Here is a 17,665-nt window from a genome sequence, read left to right as displayed (position 1 = left end):
AATCGTATGTTCATATGTTAGTAAGACACATTCTGTACACAAATATTTCAGTTTTAAGGCAAAACGTTATTTAAAAAAAAAAAACTTGCAAATTAATGATGTAGCTCAGACGGCGGGGAACTATTTAGTATCTCGGACCTTTTTTGAGAGGTTGTGAGGCAGCCTAGAAAAGAATTTCGACCTAAAATGAGTTTTTTTTTTTTTTTTTTTTTTTTTTTTTGCTCCTGGCCAAATTCATGTATGCTGAGACAAAGTCAAGGTGACAATTTTTCTTTTCTGACATAGAGTCGAATGACTGGAATGTCTTTTACTGCTACTGGTATATTGAACTTATTTATATATAATTATATATATAGTTAATTTATATTCAGTAAATTATTAGCAATGCTAAAATAAAATGTAAGAAAAATATATGGGCTGCTGCACTTGTTCTACAGGATGCAATGTTTATTAAAGTTATGATATCATGTCAATTTTCCCATTGCTATTGTTCCTTAAACATTGATGCACCACCTCTTCCTGGGAAAACAGGGGCTATGTATGAAAAGGGATCACCCAATGTAAACATAAATATCCTAAAATTAAAGCTGACAGTCTTCACTGTGATATTCATTGTTTCATTTCAAATCCAATGTGCTGGAGTACAGAGCCAAGAAAAAAAATAAATAAATACTTTTGCATTGTACTGTATTGTCTGAAGATCATATATGGACACTGTTTTTCACATTTATTTTGTAGTTATAAACAAATGTTGCATGCCACTACCAATTAACATATATACTGACTGTACTAGCAAAACAGGCAAAGGGCTATGATTTGTTCAATACTAAAAATTACGTTGGTCTGATACTTAACCCCTTCACTATTGGCACAACAAAATAACAAGTTCAAGTGGAATTAATGATACTTCATCATTGCTATTTTGCTACCAATATGGATTTGACTGAGCACTAGAGCTCATCACGGACTGTTCCCTTCATATGACATAGAGGGAGTGAGGGAGGGTTATGAGGGGAAAGAGATTTGAAGAAACTGAGAAAGGAACAGAATGAAATACAGTAGGCCTATAAAAAGTGTGGTGGGGGGTGGGTGGTATGTGACTATGCATCGGTCTTCATCAGCTCGTTCGTTCCACTGAACTGTCGTTTGTTTGTCGCATTGTAGTCTTATGCATGTCTACCGCAAGGTGGCGACAAACTCATAACACTGTAGGTCTTGGACTATTCAGCCCTTTCAGGAATCTACAGTAAAATTTTCAAAATTCCACTGTGATTTTTTTTAATTCTGCCATACTCTGCATATGTGATATTAGTTTTGCTATTTTTTTTATTATTTTGATTTAATCAGAATTGTATCTTTTGGACCACAGTGAACCCCACTCACTGAAAACCAGGTGTTTCCAATGCAAGCCAACCTCAGCAGAATGCTTTCTATGTATTTGTTTGTTTTTTTTTTGTTGTTTGTTTGTTTTTTGCCAAGAATCATTTAAAAAATATTTTTGGCCTGCGAATGCAAAACAATTATTAAAAAAAAACATATCAGCAAATAGTTCACTAATTTCAGTTGGTTGGACTTTTAACTGTATTCATACCACCAATGTAAGGGAAGTAATTGTCCCCCACCCAAAAGAACTTGAAGATGACAACATTGTATCATTGGTGGGGGGACAGCATGTATACTATTTACTCGTTGGTCTTCCAGTCAAGTCCCAATAAAGAATTTAAAACTTTAATTTCTCATTAAAGAGTAAATGAACCTCGTCATTTAGAACCAGGATCTCTCATTTCAAATACTGATGGTTATTAATACCTTAGGCCATTTCTTGATTTGTCCCCAACCAGTACCAATGGCTGGAGTTCAGTAAACATTGTTCATCCATCCATAATGTCTAACTTCAGAAAACAGCCTGAAGCAAATATCATGCAAATATATGATAGAATTTATTTATATAATAGAAATCATCTTTTCAAAAATAGTTTTTAAACATACTTTTCATAAGCCTTCAGTTCATTTAAATAAATCACAGTACACAAAAATTTATTTGGCTAGACAGTAATAGTTAAGAAAGGCAATTGTGAACAACCTCACCATTTTAAACGAGGTAGGTAATTTAAGTGACAGAAACCTAACAGAATAAAATGAAAAATAAACATAAATAAAACCCATTTTTTCTCATAGAATGTTGCATCATGTTTCAAAAAGCATAAAGGTTGTTATTTTTTTGGCTAAAATTGAAGCAGCTTCATGTTCGTTGACAGAGAGTAAATGACCAGAATAAGAGGAAACAGGAAAGTGACGACTTCCTGGGGTTTGCTTGTTGACATGGCACTGCTTGCTGTAGTGGTGGCACCGTCAATTTCTGTTTAAATAAAAAAGATGAACAATGAGTGTTTTGTTTAATAAATATCAAAAGCTTGTTGCATTACTCAAAAATACTGAAAACAGATGTATTTGCAAAATGAATGTATATCAACAGTACTGTGCCAAATTTAAGCCAATATAATAATAATAATAATAATAATAATTATTATTATTATTATTATTATTATTGTTAATAATATTATTATTATTATTATTATTATTATTATTATTATTATTATTAATAATATTATTATTGTTATTATTATTATCACAATCCTGTGTGAGCAGCACAGAGATGAGGTTGAACGTGCAAGGTGTAATGGCAATGAATTAAGCAATAAATAAAATAAAAGGATCAGCATTACATATATAAATAAGACCAAAATACACCAGAACCACTTTAAATATGCATGGTTCACACTTTGTAGAAGAGGGGTAAGTAAGTATGATGCAACTTATGCGAACAGAGATGAACTGACCTGCATTAATGGTGCCTGGGATGATGTTTAAAAAGACAACTGCATTTTCGAGGGCCTGAACAAGGGTTTTTACAGCGATGGTAATGTTTGGAACCACAGACTGATTCTTGAAGATCAGCTTTGTCTCCACTCGTGTGGTGTCCACCCGGATGAAAGAAGGTCCACGTCTGTTCATGAGAGGGTCATGACGGAGTAAAGGGGGGTGGGGGGGGGGAGTGATGGTGAGGGAAAGACAAAGGGAGAGAAGGATGAAAAGAAAGAACAGAGGGAAGGGAAAAAGAAAGGTTAGATGCCCTCTTGGTCTTTCTGGAATCACAATCTCAAAGCGACTCGTAGAAAATGCCATATCTCATCCTGGGGCAGTGGCTGCTTAAGTGTCCCATCACCTTGGCAATGGCTGTAGCCAATAAAAGGAGCTTCTGCTCTTACCTGAAAGCTATTACAATGCTTCTCAGGAAGGTTAGAGGGAAAGCCCTCCGGTATCCACGATTCAACTGTAGAAAAATAAGAACACATAAAGGTATGCAAGTTAGTACAATACAACTATTAATCATGTTTGCTTTGTATATTTAAGCAAATAAATTGCTAGTAAATGAAATGAAAACATAAGATGACATTGAATATCTTTACATCTATGTTCTTATACAGAAAGAATGAAAGTATTTTATGTTTGTTTTAGCTACATTATTTTGTAAAAAAAAAAAAAAAAAAAAAAACAATTCTGGGTGTCAAACTTAAACTTAATAGCAACAAAAATCTCACCCATAACATGCAGCACATCCTCAAAAAGAAGCTGTTATAACTGATTTGCAAATAATACACAATAATAATAATAATAAATTTGCAAATGGCACAAAAAAACACAAAACAAATTGTATGTTATTTCCCTCTCAACTTTCAGTATAGTCAAATATAATAGCAGCATTCGTGGAAAGAAGTTTTTAAAAAATCATCTTTCCTTCCTTAAAGATGTTTAATACTGCAACCACACTTTTGATAATGCTGGTAATGTCTGCAATGTGCTCTGCATTCACCACACTTCATGTCACGTTAATCTGGCCGAGATTCAGTCAATATTTGTCCTTTGGAATTGCAAGTTAAGTGGTTTTTACTGGCACAGTTCACTTTGGCATTTGCTGAACTTGCTGAACATGTAGTGTTTGAAAAGAAAAAAATATATATATATATAATCACATTTAAGTATCAAAGTTAAGGACAAATGGTTTTTGAATCTTGGGCTCTGTATTTGGAATGTAAGTGTAAACCTGTCCGCTGGATTCAGTCAAAATCACAAAACCACTAAAGTGATAATGCAGTTGAATCAAACCAAAACAAAGCAACTCTATTCAATCTGATTCATTTTGGTTTGATTCAATTGCATTATCAAATATAAAAAAAAGCGCTCACCTCAAGCCAGTTGTTATAAATTAACATTGTGGTTTCAATCAAACTGCATTTATAAAGAAACATTTAACACTCATGTTTTGTTTAATTCAATACCATTTGCTCTGAAAGTGGCCAAGTGAGTTTAGAGATTAAGACCAAGCATTGATCTCAAAGAAGTGCATTTGAGATCTTAAATGGGGAATTACAGCTTTTGCTTTTGCAAACAGAATCTCTTGAATTCTTTGATCTATGATTCATACTGCACATTTGCCAGACATCATCGCTGTATACAGTATTATTCTATGTTATGTTGTTCTATATATATGTTCTGAATGAGGTTCACCTATTTGGCTGTGGCACAGTGGAAGAAAAGACTGCATTTCAATTTGAAAAACATGTTTAGCTCAGACAAGTTCTGCCTTAAGGGAGACCCAAAAAAAAGAAAAGAAACAAACAAAAGTGAGCAATGACCGGTTACCTCTGTGGTGACATTACGAGCCAGGACCAGGAACGCAGAGGAGCTCTGGTCCTGCAGTTGTGGGGTAAAACCTCTAAAAAGTCGAAACGACAGGAGGAGAACACCCTCCTTTATAGGTGGATCTGTAGAGGCAGCAGTAGCTGGAGCAGTGGCTGGTGGCACTGGTGGTACTGTTGATGATGTTGTTGTTGGATTTACAGTGGTTTTTGTGGTTGTAGCTGTGGTAGTAGTTCTGCGGGTAGTTGCTGTTGTTGCAGATTCAGTAGCAGGTTGGGTTATAGGTACCATAGTTGCTGTGCTTGAAGCAGTAGTTTTGGGAGCTGCAGTTGTCGTGAGAATGGGTAACGTTTCACTGACATTAAGAGAGTTGTCAGTAATGTTGAGACCCGAGACAGATGTGTTTGCATATGCCTTTAAAATTACATTGGACACGTTTTGCACAGTCGGCGGGGATTCTGAAGTTGTATTAGAAAAAATCATCTGTGATTCTGTGATTGTGGATCCTCTCCTAAAGAAAAATACACGTCAATCACATAAGGTAATGATTTACACATGCTCACACCCACCCAAAAAGCAAATGCACAAACAACCAAAAGGCCAAACACACACGCACACAAACACATACACACACACACACACAAAAACAGTAATGCTCAGATACAGAATGGATGAATCTGAAATTACCTGAAACTTATGATGATCAGTTCGACAAAGGATGGATATGTACGTTTGAAGAGGGGTTCAAGCTGGAAACAAAGGTTTGGTTATTTAAAATAAAGTACTGTCACAAGCTGTTTTAAGTATTTGTATAGGCATTTCGTAACTAAAGAACAACAGCACACTGTAAGGTACACATGGGCTTGTTGGTTTACTACAAGCAAACACAAAAAAGCACTAACGACAATGTAAAGCCTCACCAAATCCTTGATGAGCTTTTCTCTTTTCTTGAAAGCTTGGGAATTACGATTATTATAATCTTCTTGGAAGGGGTCAAAGGAGACGTACATCAGGAACAAAATGTTTGAGGCTCTAGCGGGTGCTTTAGTTGTAGTCTTGGTAGTTGTTTTAGCTCGAGTTACAGTAGTTGTGGGGGCAACTGTTGTGGTTGTAGCTACAGTAGTTGTGGGGGCAACTGTTTTAGTTGGAACTATAGTTGTAGTGGGCATTGCAATTGTAGTCAGTGCTGTAGCTGTTGATGGGGCTGCAGCTGTAGTGGGTGCTGCAGATGTAGTTGGGGCTGCAGTTGTAGTGGGCGATGGGGTTGTAGTTGGGGCTGCAGTTGTAGTGGGTGCTGCAGTTGTAGTTGGGGCTGCAGTTGTAGTGGGCGATCTGGTTGTAGTTGGGGCTGCAGTTGTAGTGGGTGCTGCAGTTGTAGTTGGGGCTGCAGTTGTAGTGGGTGCTGCAGTTGTAGTTGGGGTTACAGTTGTAGTGGGCAATGTGGTAGTAGTTGGGGCTGCAGTTGTAGTGGGTGCTGCAGTTGAAGTTGGGGCTGCAGTTGTAGTGGGGGCTTCAGTTGTAGTGGGTTCTGCAGTTGTAGTTGAGACTGCAGTTGTAGTGGGTGCTGCAGTTGTAGTTGGAGCTGCAGTTGTAGTGGGTGCTGCAGTTGTAGTTGGGGTTACAGTTGTAGTGGGTGCTGCAGTTGTAGTTGGGGTTACAGTTGTAGTGGGTGCTGCAGTTGTTGTTGGGGCGGCAGTTGTAGTGTGCGATGTGGTTGTAGTTGGGGCTGCAGTTGTAGTGGGTGCTGCAGTTGTACTTGGGGCTGCAGTTGTAGTGGGTGATGTGGTTGAAGTTGGAGCTGCAGTTGTAGTGGGTGTTGCAGTTGTAGTTGGGGCTGCAGTTGTAGTGGGTGCTGCAGTTGTAGTTGGGGTTGCAGTTGTAGTGAGCGATGTGGTTGTAGTTGGGGCTGCAGTTGTAGTGGGTACTGCAGTTGCAGTTGGGGCTGCTGTTGTAGTGGGCGATATGGTTGTAGTTGGGGCTGCAGTTGTAGAGGGTGCTGCAGTTGAAGTTGGGGCTGCAGTTGTAGTGGGTGCTGCAGTTGTAGTTGGGGTTGCAGTTGTAGTGGGCGATGTGGTTGTAGTTGGGGCTGCAGTTGTAGTAGGTACCGCAGTATTAGTTGGGGCTGCTGTTGTAGTGGGCGATATGGTTGTAGTTGGGGCTGCAGTTGTAGTGGGTGCTGCAGTTGTAGTTGGGGCTGCAGTTGTAGTGGGTGCTGCAGTTGTAGTTGGGGCTGCAGTTGTAGTGGGTGCTGCAGATGTACTTGGGGCTGCAGTTGTAGTGGGCGATGTGGTTGTAGTTGGGGCTGCAGTTGTAGTGGGTGCTGCAGTTGTAGTTGGGGCTGCAGTTGTAGTAGGCGATCTGGTTGTAGTTGGGGCTGCAGTTGTAGTGGGTGCTGCAGTTGTAGTTGGGGCTGCAGTTGAGGTGGGCGATGTGGTTGTAGTTGGGGCTGCAGTTGTAGTGGGTGCTGCAGTTGTAGTTGGGGCTGCAGTTGTAGTGGGCGATGTGGTGGTAGTTGGGGCTGCAGTTGTAGTGGGTGCTGCAGTTGTAGTTGGGGCTACAGTTGTAGTGGGTGCTGCAGTTGTAGTTGGGGCTGCAGTTGTAGTGGGCGATGTGGTGGTAGTTGGGGCTGCAGTTGTAGTGAGTGCGACAGTTGTAGTGGGTGCTGCAGTTGTAGTTGGGGCTGCAGTTGTAGTGGGTGCTGCAGTTGTAGTTGGGGTTACAGTTGTAGTGGGCAATGTGGTAGTAGTTGGGGCTGCAGTTGTAGTGGGTGTTGCAGTTGAAGTTGGGGCTGCAGTTGTAGTGGGGGCTTCAGTTGTAGTGGGTTCTGCAGTTGTAGTTGAGACTGCAGTTGTAGTGGGTGCTGCAGTTGTAGTTGGGGTTACAGTTGTAGTGGGTGCTGCAGTTGTAGTTGGGGTTACAGTTGTAGTGGGTGCTGCAGTTGTTGTTGGGGCGGCAGTTGTAGTGTGCGATGTGGTTGTAGTTGGGGCTGCAGTTGTAGTGGGTGCTGCAGTTGTACTTGGGGCTGCAGTTGTAGTGGGTGATGTGGTTGTAGTTGTAGCTGCAGTTGTAGTGGGTGCTGCAGTTGTAGTTGGGGCTGCAGTTGTAGTGGGCGATGTGGTTGTAGTTGGGGCTGCAGTTGTAGTGGGTGCTGCAGTTGTAGTTGGGGTTGCAGTTGTAGTGGGCGATGTGGTTGTAGTTGGGGCTGCAGTTGTAGTGGGTACTGAAGTTGCAGTTGGGGCTGCTGTTGTAGTGGGCGATATGGTTGTAGTTGGGGCTGCAGTTGTAGAGGGTGCTGCAGTTGTAGTTGGGGATGCAGTTGTAGTGGGTGCTGCAGTTGTAGTTGGGGTTGCAGTTGTAGTGGGCGATGTGGTTGTAGTTGGGGCTGAAGTTGTAGTAGGTACTGCAGTTGTAGGTGGGGCAGCAGTTGTAGTGTGCGATGTGGTTGTAGTTGGGACTGCAGTTGTAGTAGGTGCTGCAGTTGTAGTTGGGGCTGCAATTGAAGTTGGAGCTGCGGTTGTTCTCATTGCTGCAGTTGTAGTTGGAGGTATGGTTGTTGTTGCGGCAGTAGAGGTTGGTGCTGGGGATGTAGTGGGTGCTGCAGATGAAGTTGGGGCTGTGGTTGCTGTCAGTACTTCAGTTTTAAGTGGGGCTGCAGTTGTAATAGGCGATGTGGTTGTAGTTTGGGCTGCAGTTGTAGATGGGGCTGTAGATGTAGTGGGCGATGTGGTTGTAGTTGGGGCTGCAGTTGTAGAGGGTGCTGCAGTTGTAGTTGGGGCTGCAGTTGTAATGGGTACTGCAGTTGTACTTGGGGCTACTGTTGTAGTGGGCGATATGGTTGTAGTTGGGGCTACAGTTGTAGTGGGTGCTGCAGTTGTAGTTGGGGCTGAAGTTGTAGTGGGCGATGTGGTTGTAGTTGGGGCTGCAGTTGTAGTGGGTGCTGCAGTTGTAGTTGGGGCTGCAGTTGTAGTGGGTGCTGCAGTTGTAGTTGGGGCTGCAGTTGTAGTGGGTGCTGCTGTTGTAGTCGGGGCTACAGTTGTAGTGGGTGCTGCAGTTGTAGTGGGCGATGTGGTGGTAGTTGGGGCTGCAGTTGTAGTTGGGGTTACAGTTGTAGTGGGCAATGTGGTAGTAGTTGGGGCTGCAGTTGTAGTGAGTGCTACAGTTGTAGTTGGGGCTGCAGTTGTAGTGGGTGCTGCAGTTGTAGTTGGGGTTACAGTTGTAGTGGGCAATGTGGTAGTAGTTGGGGCTGCAGTTGTAGTGGGTGTTGCAGTTGAAGTTGGGGCTGCAGTTGTAGTGGGGGCTTCAGTTGTAGTGGGTTCTGCAGTTGTAGTTGAGACTGCAGTTGTAGTGGGTGCTGCAGTTGTAGTTGGAGCGGCAGTTGTAGTGGGTGCTGCAGTTGTAGTTGAGGTTACAGTTGTAGTGGGTGCTGCAGTTGTAGTTGGGGTTACAGTTGTAGTGGGTGCTGCAGTTGTAGTTGGGGTTGCAGTTGTAGTGGGCGATGTGGTTGTAGTTGGGGCTGCAGTTGTAGTGGGTGCTGCAGTTGTAGTTGGGGCTGCTGTTGTAGTGAGCGATATGGTTGTAGTTGGGGCTGCAGTTGTAGAGGGTGCCACAGTTGTAGTTGGGGCTGCAGTTGTAGTGGGTGCTGCAGTTGTAGTTGGGGCTGCAGTTGTAGTGGGTGCTGCAGTTGTAGTTGAGACTGCAGTTGTAGTGGGTGCTGCAGTTGTAGTTGGGACTGCAGTTGTAGTGGGTGCTGCAGTTGTACTTGGGGCTGTAGTTGACGTGGGCGATGTGGTTGTAGTTGGAGCTGCTGTTGTAGTGGGCGATATGGTTGTAGTTGGGGCTGCAGTTGTTGTGGGTGCTGCAGTTGTAGTTGGTACAGCAGTTGTATTTGGGGCTGCTGTTGTAGTGGGTGCTGCAGTTGTAGTTGGGGCTGCAGTTGTAGTGGGTGCTGCAGTTGTACTTGGGGCTGCAGTTTTAGTGGGCGATGTGGTTGTAGTTGGGGCTGCAGTTGTAGTGGGTGCTGCAGTTGTAGTTGGGGCTGCAGTTGTAGTGGGCGATGCGGTTGTAGTTGGGGCTGCAGTTGTAGATGGTGCTGCAGTTGTAGTTGGGGCGGCAGTTGTAGTGTGCGATGTGGTTGTAGTTGGGGCTGCAGTTGTAGTGGGTGCTGCAGTTGTAGTGGGCGATGTTGTTGTAGTTGGGGCTGCAGTTGTAGTGGGTGCTGCAGTTGTAGTTGGGGCTGCAGTTGTAGTGGGCGATGTGGTTGTAGTTGGGGCTGCAGTTGTAGTGGGTGCTGCAGTTGTAGTTGGGGTTGCAGTTGTAGTGGGCGATGCGGTTGTAGTTGGGACTGCTGTTGTAGTGGGCGACATGGTTGTAGTTGGGGCTGCAGTTGTAGTGGGTGCTGCAGTTGTAGTTAGTTCTTCAATTGAGGTAGGTGATGTGGTTGTAGTTGGGGCTGCAGTTGTAGTGGGTGCTGCAGTTGTAGGTGGGGCTGCAGTTGTAGTGGGTGCTGCAGTTGTACTTGGGGCTGCAGTTGTAGTGGGCGATGTGGTTGTAGTTGGGGCTGAAGGTGTAGTGGGTGCTGCAGTTGTAGTGTGTACTGCAGTTGTACTTGCGGCTGCAGTTGTAGTGGGCGATGTGGTTGTAGTTGGGGCTGCAGTTGTAGTTGTGGTTACAGTTGTAGTGGGTGCTGCAGTTGTAGTAGGGGCTGCAGTTGTACTTGGGGCTGCAGTTGTAGTGGGCGATGTGGTTGTAGTTGGGGCTGCTGTTGTAGTGAGCGATATGGTTGTAGTTGAGGCTGCAGTTGTAGTGGGTGCTGCAGTTGTAGTTGGTACTGCAACTGTAGTTGGGGCTGCTGTTGTAGTGAGCGATATGGTTGTAGTTGGGGCTGCAGTTGTAGAGGGTGCTGCAGTTGTAGATGGGGCTGCAGTTGTAGTGGGTGCTGCAGTTGTAGTTGGGGCTGCAGTTGTAGTGGGTGCTGCAGTTGTAGTTGAGACTGCAGTTGTAGTGGGTGCTGCAGTTGTAGTTGGGGCTGCAGTTGTAGTGGGTGCTGCAGTTGTAGTTGTGGTTACAGTTGTACTGGGTGCTGCAGTTGTAGTGTGCGATGTGGTTGTAGTTGGGGCTGCAGTTGTAGTGGGTGCTGCAGTTGTACTTGGGGCTGCTGTTGTAGTGGGTGATATGGTTGTTGTTGGGGCTGCAGTTGTAGTGGGTGCTGCAGTTGTAATTGGTACTGCAGTTGTAGTTGGGGCTGCTGTTGTAGTGGGCGATATGGTTGTAGTTGAGGCTGCAGTTGTAGAGGGTGCTGCAGTTGAAGTGGGTGCTGCAGTTGTAGTTGGGGCTGCAGTTGTAGTGGGTGCTGCAGTTGTAGTTGAGACTGCAGTTGAAGTGGGTGCTGCAGTTGTAGTTGGGGCTGCAGTTGTAGTGCGTGCTGCAGTTGTAGTTGGGGTTACAGTTGTAGTGGGTGCTGCAGTTGTAGTTGGGGCGGCAGTTGTAGTGTGCAATGTGGTTGTAGTTGGGGCTGCAGTTGTAGTGGGTGCTGCAGTTGTAGTTGGGGTTGCAGTTGTAGTGGGCGATGTGGTTGTAGTTGGGGCTGCAGTTGTAGTGGGTACTGCAGTTGTAGTTGGGGCTGCAGTTGTAGTGGGCGATATGGTTGTAGTTGGGGCTGTAGTTTTAGTGGGCGATGTGGTTGTAGTTGGGGCTGCAGTTGTAGTGGGTGCTGCAGTTGTAGTTGGGGTTGCAGTTGTAGTGGGCGATGTGGTTGTAGTTGGGGCTGCAGTTGTAGTGGGTGCTGCAGTTGTAGTTGGGGCTGCAGTTGTAGTGGGCGATGTGGTTGTAGTTGGGGCTGCAGTTGTAGTGGGTGCTGCAGTTGTAGTTGGGGTTGCAGTTGTAGTGGGCGATGTGGTTGTAGTTGGGGCTGCTGTTGTAGTGGGCGATATGGTTGTAGTTGGGGCTGCAGTTGTAGTGTGTACTGCAGTTGTACTTGGGGCTGCAGTTGTAGTGGGCGATGTGGTTGTAGTGGGTGCTGCAGTTGTAGTTGGTGCTGCAGTTGTAGTTGGGGCTGCAGTTGTAGTGGGTGCTGCAGTTGTACTTGGGGCTGTAGTTGTAGTGGGCGATGTGGTTGTAGTTGGAGCTGCTGTTGTAGTGGGCGATATGGTTGTAGTTGGGGCTGCAGTTGTTGTGGGTGCTGCAGTTGTAGTTGTTACAGCAGTTGTAGTTGGGGCTGCTGTTGTAGTGAGCGATATGGTTGTAGTTGGGGCTGCAGTTGTAGAGGGTGCTGCAGTTGTAGTTGCGGCTGCAGTTGTAGTGGGTGCTGCAGTTGTAGTTGGGGCTGCAGTTGTAGTGGGTGCTGCAGTTGTAGTTGAGACTGCAGTTGTAGTGGGTGCTGCAGTTGTAGTTGGGGCTGCAGTTGTAGAGGGTGCTGCAGTTGTAGTTGGGGTTACAGTTGTAGTGGGTGCTGCAGTTGTAGTTGGGGCAGCAGTTGTAGTGTGCGATGTGGTTGTAGTTGGGGCTGCAGTTGTAGTGGGTGCTGCAGTTGTACTTGGGGCTGCAGTTGTAGTGGGCGATGTGGTTGTAGTTGGGGCTGCAGTTGTAGTGGGTGCTGCAGTTGTATTTGGGGTTGCAGTTGTAGTGGGCGATGTGGTTGTAGTTGGGGCTGCAGTTGTAGTGGGCGATATGGTTGTAGTTGGGGCTGTAGTTGTAGTGGGCGATGTGGTTGTAGTTGGGGCTGCAGTTGTAGTGGGTGCTGCAGTTGTAGTTGGGGTTGCAGTTGTAGTGGGCGATGTGGTTGTAGTTGGGGCTGCAGTTGTAGTGGGTGCTGCAGTTGTAGTTGGGGCTGCAGTTGTAGTGGGCGATGTGGTTGTAGTTGGGGCTGCAGTTGTAGTGGGTGCTGCAGTTGTAGTTGGGGTTGCAGTTGTAGTGGGCGATGTGGTTGTAGTTGGGGCTGCTGTTGTAGTGGGCGATATGGTTGTAGTTGGGGCTGCAGTTGTAGTGGGTGCTGCAGTTGTAGTTGGTTCTGCAATTGAGGTGGGTGATGTGGTTGTAGTTGGGGCTGCAGTTGTAGTGGGTGCTGCAGTTGTAGTTGGGGCTGCAGTTGTAGTGGGTGCTGCAGTTGTACTTGGCGCTGCAGTTGTAGTGGGCGATGTGGTTGTAGTTGGGGCTGCAGTTGTAGTGGGTGCTGCAGTTGTAGTGTGTACTGCAGTTGTACTTGGGGCTGCAGTTGTAGTGGGCGATGTGGTTGTAGTGGGTGCTGCAGTTGTAGTTGGTGCTGCAGTTGTAGTTGGGGCTGCAGTTGTAGTGGGTGCTGCAGTTGTACTTGGGGCTGTAGTTGTAGTGGGCGATGTGGTTGTAGTTGGAGCTGCTGTTGTAGTGGGCGATATGGTTGTAGTTGGGGCTGCAGTTGTTGTGGGTGCTGCAGTTGTAGTTGTTACAGCAGTTGTAGTTGGGGCTGCTGTTGTAGTGAGCGATATGGTTGTAGTTGGGGCTGCAGTTGTAGAGGGTGCTGCAGTTGTAGTTGCGGCTGCAGTTGTAGTGGGTGCTGCAGTTGTAGTTGGGGCTGCAGTTGTAGTGGGTGCTGCAGTTGTAGTTGAGACTGCAGTTGTAGTGGGTGCTGCAGTTGTAGTTGGGGCTGCAGTTGTAGAGGGTGCTGCAGTTGTAGTTGGGGTTACAGTTGTAGTGGGTGCTGCAGTTGTAGTTGGGGCAGCAGTTGTAGTGTGCGATGTGGTTGTAGTTGGGGCTGCAGTTGTAGTGGGTGCTGCAGTTGTACTTGGGGCTGCAGTTGTAGTGGGCGATGTGGTTGTAGTTGGGGCTGCAGTTGTAGTGGGTGCTGCAGTTGTATTTGGGGTTGCAGTTGTAGTGGGCGATGTGGTTGTAGTTGGGGCTGCAGTTGTAGTGGGCGATGTGGTTGTAGTTGGGGCTGCAGTTGTAGTGGGTGTTGCAGTTGTAGTTGGGGCTGCAGTTGTAGTGGGCGATGTGGTTGTAGTTGGGGCTGCAGTTGTAGTGGGTGCTGCAGTTGTAGTTGGGGTTGCAGTTGTAGTGGGCGATGTGGTTGTAGTTGGGGCTGCAGTTGTAGTGGGTACTGCAGTTGTAGTTGGGGCTGCAGTTGTAGTGGGCGATATGGTTGTAGTTGGGCCTGTAGTTGTAGTGGGCGATGTGGTTGTAGTTGGGGCTGCAGTTGTAGTGGGTGCTGCAGTTGTAGTTGGGGTTGCAGTTGTAGTGGGCGATGTGGTTGTAGTTGGGGCTGCAGTTGTAGTGGGTACTGCAGTTGTAGTTGGGGCTGCTGTTGTAGTGGGCGATATGGTTGTAGTTGGGGCTGTAGTTGTAGTGGGCGATGAGGTTGTAGTTGGGGCTGCAGTTGTAGTCGGTGCTGCAGTTGTAGTTTGGGCTGCAGTTGTAGTGGGTACTGCAGTTGTTGTCAGTGCTGTAGTTGTTGTCGGAGCTGTAGTTGTTGTGGAAGCTGCAGTTGTAGTTGGAATTTCTAATGTTTCACTGACAGTAATAGGGTCCCCAGTAATGTTGAGTTCCGAGAGAGTTGAGTTTTCAACTGCCTCTAACAGTACATCGGTCACGTTTTGCACAGTTGGCGGGGATTCTGATGTTGTATTAGAAAAAGTCATCTCTGCTTCTGTGATTGTGGATCCCCTCCTAAACAAAAACACATATGTCAATCACATAAGGGAATGATTTACACATGGTTAGGATTTTACCGTTTGAGTGTGCTCACACCCACCTGATGAACAAATGCACAAAAAGCCAAACATATACGCACACACACACAAAACAGTAATTCCCAGACACAGAATGGATGATTCTGATATTACCTGAATTGTATGATGATCAGTTTGACAAAGGATTGAAATCTCTGCCTGAGGACGCGTTCAACCTGGAAACAGAGGTTTGGTTATTTTAAAATGTACTATCACAAGCTGTTTTAAATATTTGTGCATTCATTATGTAACTAAAATACAACAGCACATTGCAAGGTACATTTGGGCTTGTTCCCATAGGAAAGCAAAATCCAAGAAGAGATCTCATAGTTGTTTCTTTCATTTCTCCTAAACACAAATGAACTATTTTTAATACAAAGGCTTTTCTCCTACATCTCAAATTCAACTCAAGAGAAACAACTGCTTATAATCTGATTTATGTCTTACTCTGATCAAAACAAGAGATCTCTAAATGATCTTAAATAAGTCTCCTGAACATGGGACCATGAGATCAGAGAAAGAGCACGAAGAAAACTCAGCTATGACTCCTAGGATCTCATGATTCTCCTCAAATATGCCTCAGTTTTCTCATATTGACCTCATGAGAAACACCAGCATCTCAATTCCATATCCATTCTCCAAAGGGGGTTTTAGGAGCAACAATTCAGATTGAAGTGATCTCAAAAAGATGTACAATTGAGATCTTACTACTTTCTTAAGAGTTAAAGAAAAGACTATCCTGAGCAAAATATTTTTCCTCTGGGTTGGTTTGCTACATGCAAAAAAGAGATAGCACTAACAACAATGTAAAGCCTCACCAAATCCTTGATGCGTTTTTCTCTGTTCTTGAAAGCCTCGGAAGCACGATTTCCAAAATCACTTTGGAAGGGGTCGAAGGAGACGTACACCAGGTACAAAATGTATGGGGCTCTAGCGGGTGCTGTAGTTGTAGTCGGGGTAGTTGTTGTAGCTCGAGTTACAGTAGTTGTGGGTGCAACTGTTGTGGTTGGAGCTACAGAAGTTGTAGGGGCAACTGTTGTGGATGGAGCTACAGTTGTAGTGGGTACTGCAGTTGTTGTCAGTGCAGTAGTTGTTGTTGGGGCTGCAGTTGTTGTCGGAGCTGTAGTTGCAGTTGGGGCTGCAGTTGTAGTGGGTGCTGCAGTTGCAGTTGGGGCTGCAGTTGAAGTCGGTACTGCACTTGTTGTCAGTGCTGTAGTAGCAGTTGGAGCTGCCGTTGTAGTAGGGGGTGTGGTTGTAGTTGAGGCTGCAGTTGTAGTGGGTACTGCAGTTGTTGTCAGTGCTGTAGTTGTTGGGGCAGCAGTTGTTGTGGGGGCTGTGGTTGTTGTGGGAGGTACAGTTGTAGTTGGGGCTGCAGTTGTAGTGGGCAATGTGGTTGTAGTTGCAGCTGCAGTTGTAATGGGTGCTGCAGTTGTAGTTGGGGCTGCAGTTGTAGTGGGTGCTGCAGTTGTAGTTGGGGCTGCACTTGTAGAGTGTACTGCAGTTGTAGTTGGGGCTCCTGTTGTAGTTGGGGCTGCAGTTGTAGTGGCCGCTGCAGTTGTAGTTAGGGCAGCACTTGTAGTGTGTACTGCAGTTGTAGTTGGGGCTGCAGTTGTAGTGGGCGATGTGGTTGTAATTTGGGCTGCAGTTGTCGTTGGGGCTGCAGTTGTAGTGGGCGATGTGGTGTTAGTTGGGGCTGCAGTTGTAGTTGGGCCTGCAGTTGTAGTGGGCGATGTGGTTGTAGTTGGGGCGGCAGTTGTAGTGGGTGCTGCAGTTGTAGTTGGGGCTGCAGTTGTAGTGGGCGATGTAGTTGTAGTTGGGGTTGCAGTTGTAGTGGGAGATGTGGTTGTAGTTGGGGCTGCAGTTGTAGTAGGTGCTGCAGTTGTTGTCGGTGCTGTAGTTGTAGTTGGGACTGTGGTTGTTGGTGGGGCAGTGGTTGTTGGTGCTGTGGTTGTTGTGGGTGCTGTAGTTGTTGTTGGTGCTGTGGTTGTAGTGGGTGCTGCAGTTGTAGTTGGGGCTGCAGTAGTAGTGGGCGATGTAGTTGTAGTTGGGGCTGCAGTTGTAGTGGGTGCTGCAGTTGTAGTTGGGGCTATTGTTGTTGGTTCTGCAGTGGTTGTCGGTGCTGTAGTTGTAGTTGGGGCTGCAGTTGTAGTGTGTGCTGCAGTTGTAGTTGGGGCTGCAGTTGTAGTTGGGGCTGCAGTTGTAGTGGGTGCTGCAGTTGTAGTTGGGGCTGCACTTGTAGAGTGTACTGCAGTTGTAGTTGGGGCTCCTGTTGTAGTTGGGGCTGCAGTTGTAGTGGGTGCTGCAGTTGTAGTTGGGGCTGCTGTTGTAGTGTGTGCTGCAGTTGTAGTTGGGGCTGCAGTTGTAGTGGGTGCTGCAGTTGTAGTTGGGGCTGCACTTGTAGAGTGTACTGCAGCTGTAGTTGGGGCTCCTGTTGTAGTTGGGGCTGCAGTTGTAGTGGCCGCTGCAGTTGTAGTTGGGGCTGCAGTTGCAGTGGGCGATGTGGTTGTAGTTTGGGCTGCAGTTGTCGTTGGGGCAGCAGATGTAGTGGGCGATGTGGTTGTAGTTGGGGCTGCAGTTGTAGTGGGCGATGTGGTTGTAGTTGGGGCTGCAGTTGTAGTGGGTGCTGCAGTTGTAGTTGGCGATGTGGTTGTAGTTGGGGCTGCAGTTGTAGTGGGAGATGTGGTTGTAGTTTGGGCTGCAGTTGTAGTGGGTGCTGCAGTTGTAGTTGGGGCTGCAGTTGTAGTGGGTGCTGCAGTTGTAGTTGGGACTGCAGTTGTAGTGGGTGCTGCAGTTGTAGTTCGGGCTGCAGTTGTAGTGGGCGATGTAGTTGTAGTTGGGGTTGCAATTGTAGTAGGTTCTGGAGTTGTTGTGGGTGCTGTAGTTGTAGTTGGGGCTGTGGTTGTTGTTGGGGCAGTGGTTGTTGTTGGTGATGTGGTTGTTGTGGGTGCTGTAGTTGTAGTTAGGGCTGCAGTTGTAGTAGGTGCTGTAGTTGTTGTAGGTGCTGTAGTTGTAGTTGGGGCCGTGGTTGTTGTTGGGGCAGTGGTTGTTGTTGGTGCTGTGGTTGTTGTGGGTGCTATGGTTGTTGTGGGTGCTGTAGTTGTAGTTGTGGTAGCAGTTGTAGTGGGTGCTGCAGTTGTAGTTGGAGCAGCAGTTGTAGTCAGGGCAATAGTTGTAGTTGGAGCTGCAGTTGTATTAGCTGCTGCAGTTGTAATAGGGGCTGCAGTTGTTGTCTGTGCTGTAGTTATAGTTGTGGTAGTAGTTGGAGCTGT

At 46.1% G+C, this 17,665-nt stretch overlaps 2 protein-coding genes across 2 annotated transcripts; both read right to left on the bottom strand.

The window, feature by feature from the left end:
- Positions 1-1,964: 1,964 nt before the first annotated feature.
- Positions 1,965-5,968, bottom strand: LOC118228229 (mucin-2-like). Its single transcript, XM_035419577.1, has 6 exons — positions 5,622-5,968; positions 5,389-5,450; positions 4,705-5,212; positions 3,270-3,334; positions 2,841-3,007; positions 1,965-2,359 (listed from the first exon to the last, which is right to left on the bottom strand). Exons 1-6 carry the CDS (start codon positions 5,868-5,870, stop codon positions 2,226-2,228), a joined length of 1,185 nt encoding a protein of 394 aa, XP_035275468.1. The 5' UTR covers positions 5,871-5,968; the 3' UTR covers positions 1,965-2,225.
- Positions 5,969-8,326: 2,358 nt separating this feature from the next.
- Positions 8,327-16,432, bottom strand: LOC118227516 (mucin-2; the record flags this gene model as incomplete). Its single annotated transcript, XM_035418055.1, has 6 exons — positions 8,327-8,350; positions 9,972-10,622; positions 11,130-11,906; positions 12,096-12,803; positions 13,509-13,923; positions 16,200-16,432. Coding segments are annotated over 6 exons (2,808 nt in total), but the record flags the coding sequence as incomplete, so codon positions are not given.
- Positions 16,433-17,665: the final 1,233 nt, after the last annotated feature.

Source organism: Anguilla anguilla, chromosome 5 (assembly GCF_013347855.1).
Source record: "Anguilla anguilla isolate fAngAng1 chromosome 5, fAngAng1.pri, whole genome shotgun sequence".
Lineage (NCBI taxonomy): Eukaryota > Metazoa > Chordata > Actinopteri > Anguilliformes > Anguillidae > Anguilla > Anguilla anguilla.
The sequence above is the reverse complement of the archived record's forward strand: the minus strand, read 5'-3'. Positions and strand labels throughout refer to the sequence as shown.

Excerpts from the sequence above, each read along its gene's own strand:
- LOC118228229 (XM_035419577.1), bottom strand. The coding sequence starts at position 5,870 with ATGCCCACTACAACTATAGTTCCAACTAAAACAGTTGCCCCCACAACT. Across the intron at positions 5,213-5,388 it reads CTGATCATCATAAGTTTCAG|GAGAGGATCCACAATCACAG; the intron begins GTAATTTCAGAT and ends ATTTTTCTTTAG. Across the intron at positions 2,360-2,840 it reads CCCAGGCACCATTAATGCAG|AAATTGACGGTGCCACCACT; the intron begins GTCAGTTCATCT and ends TTATTTAAACAG.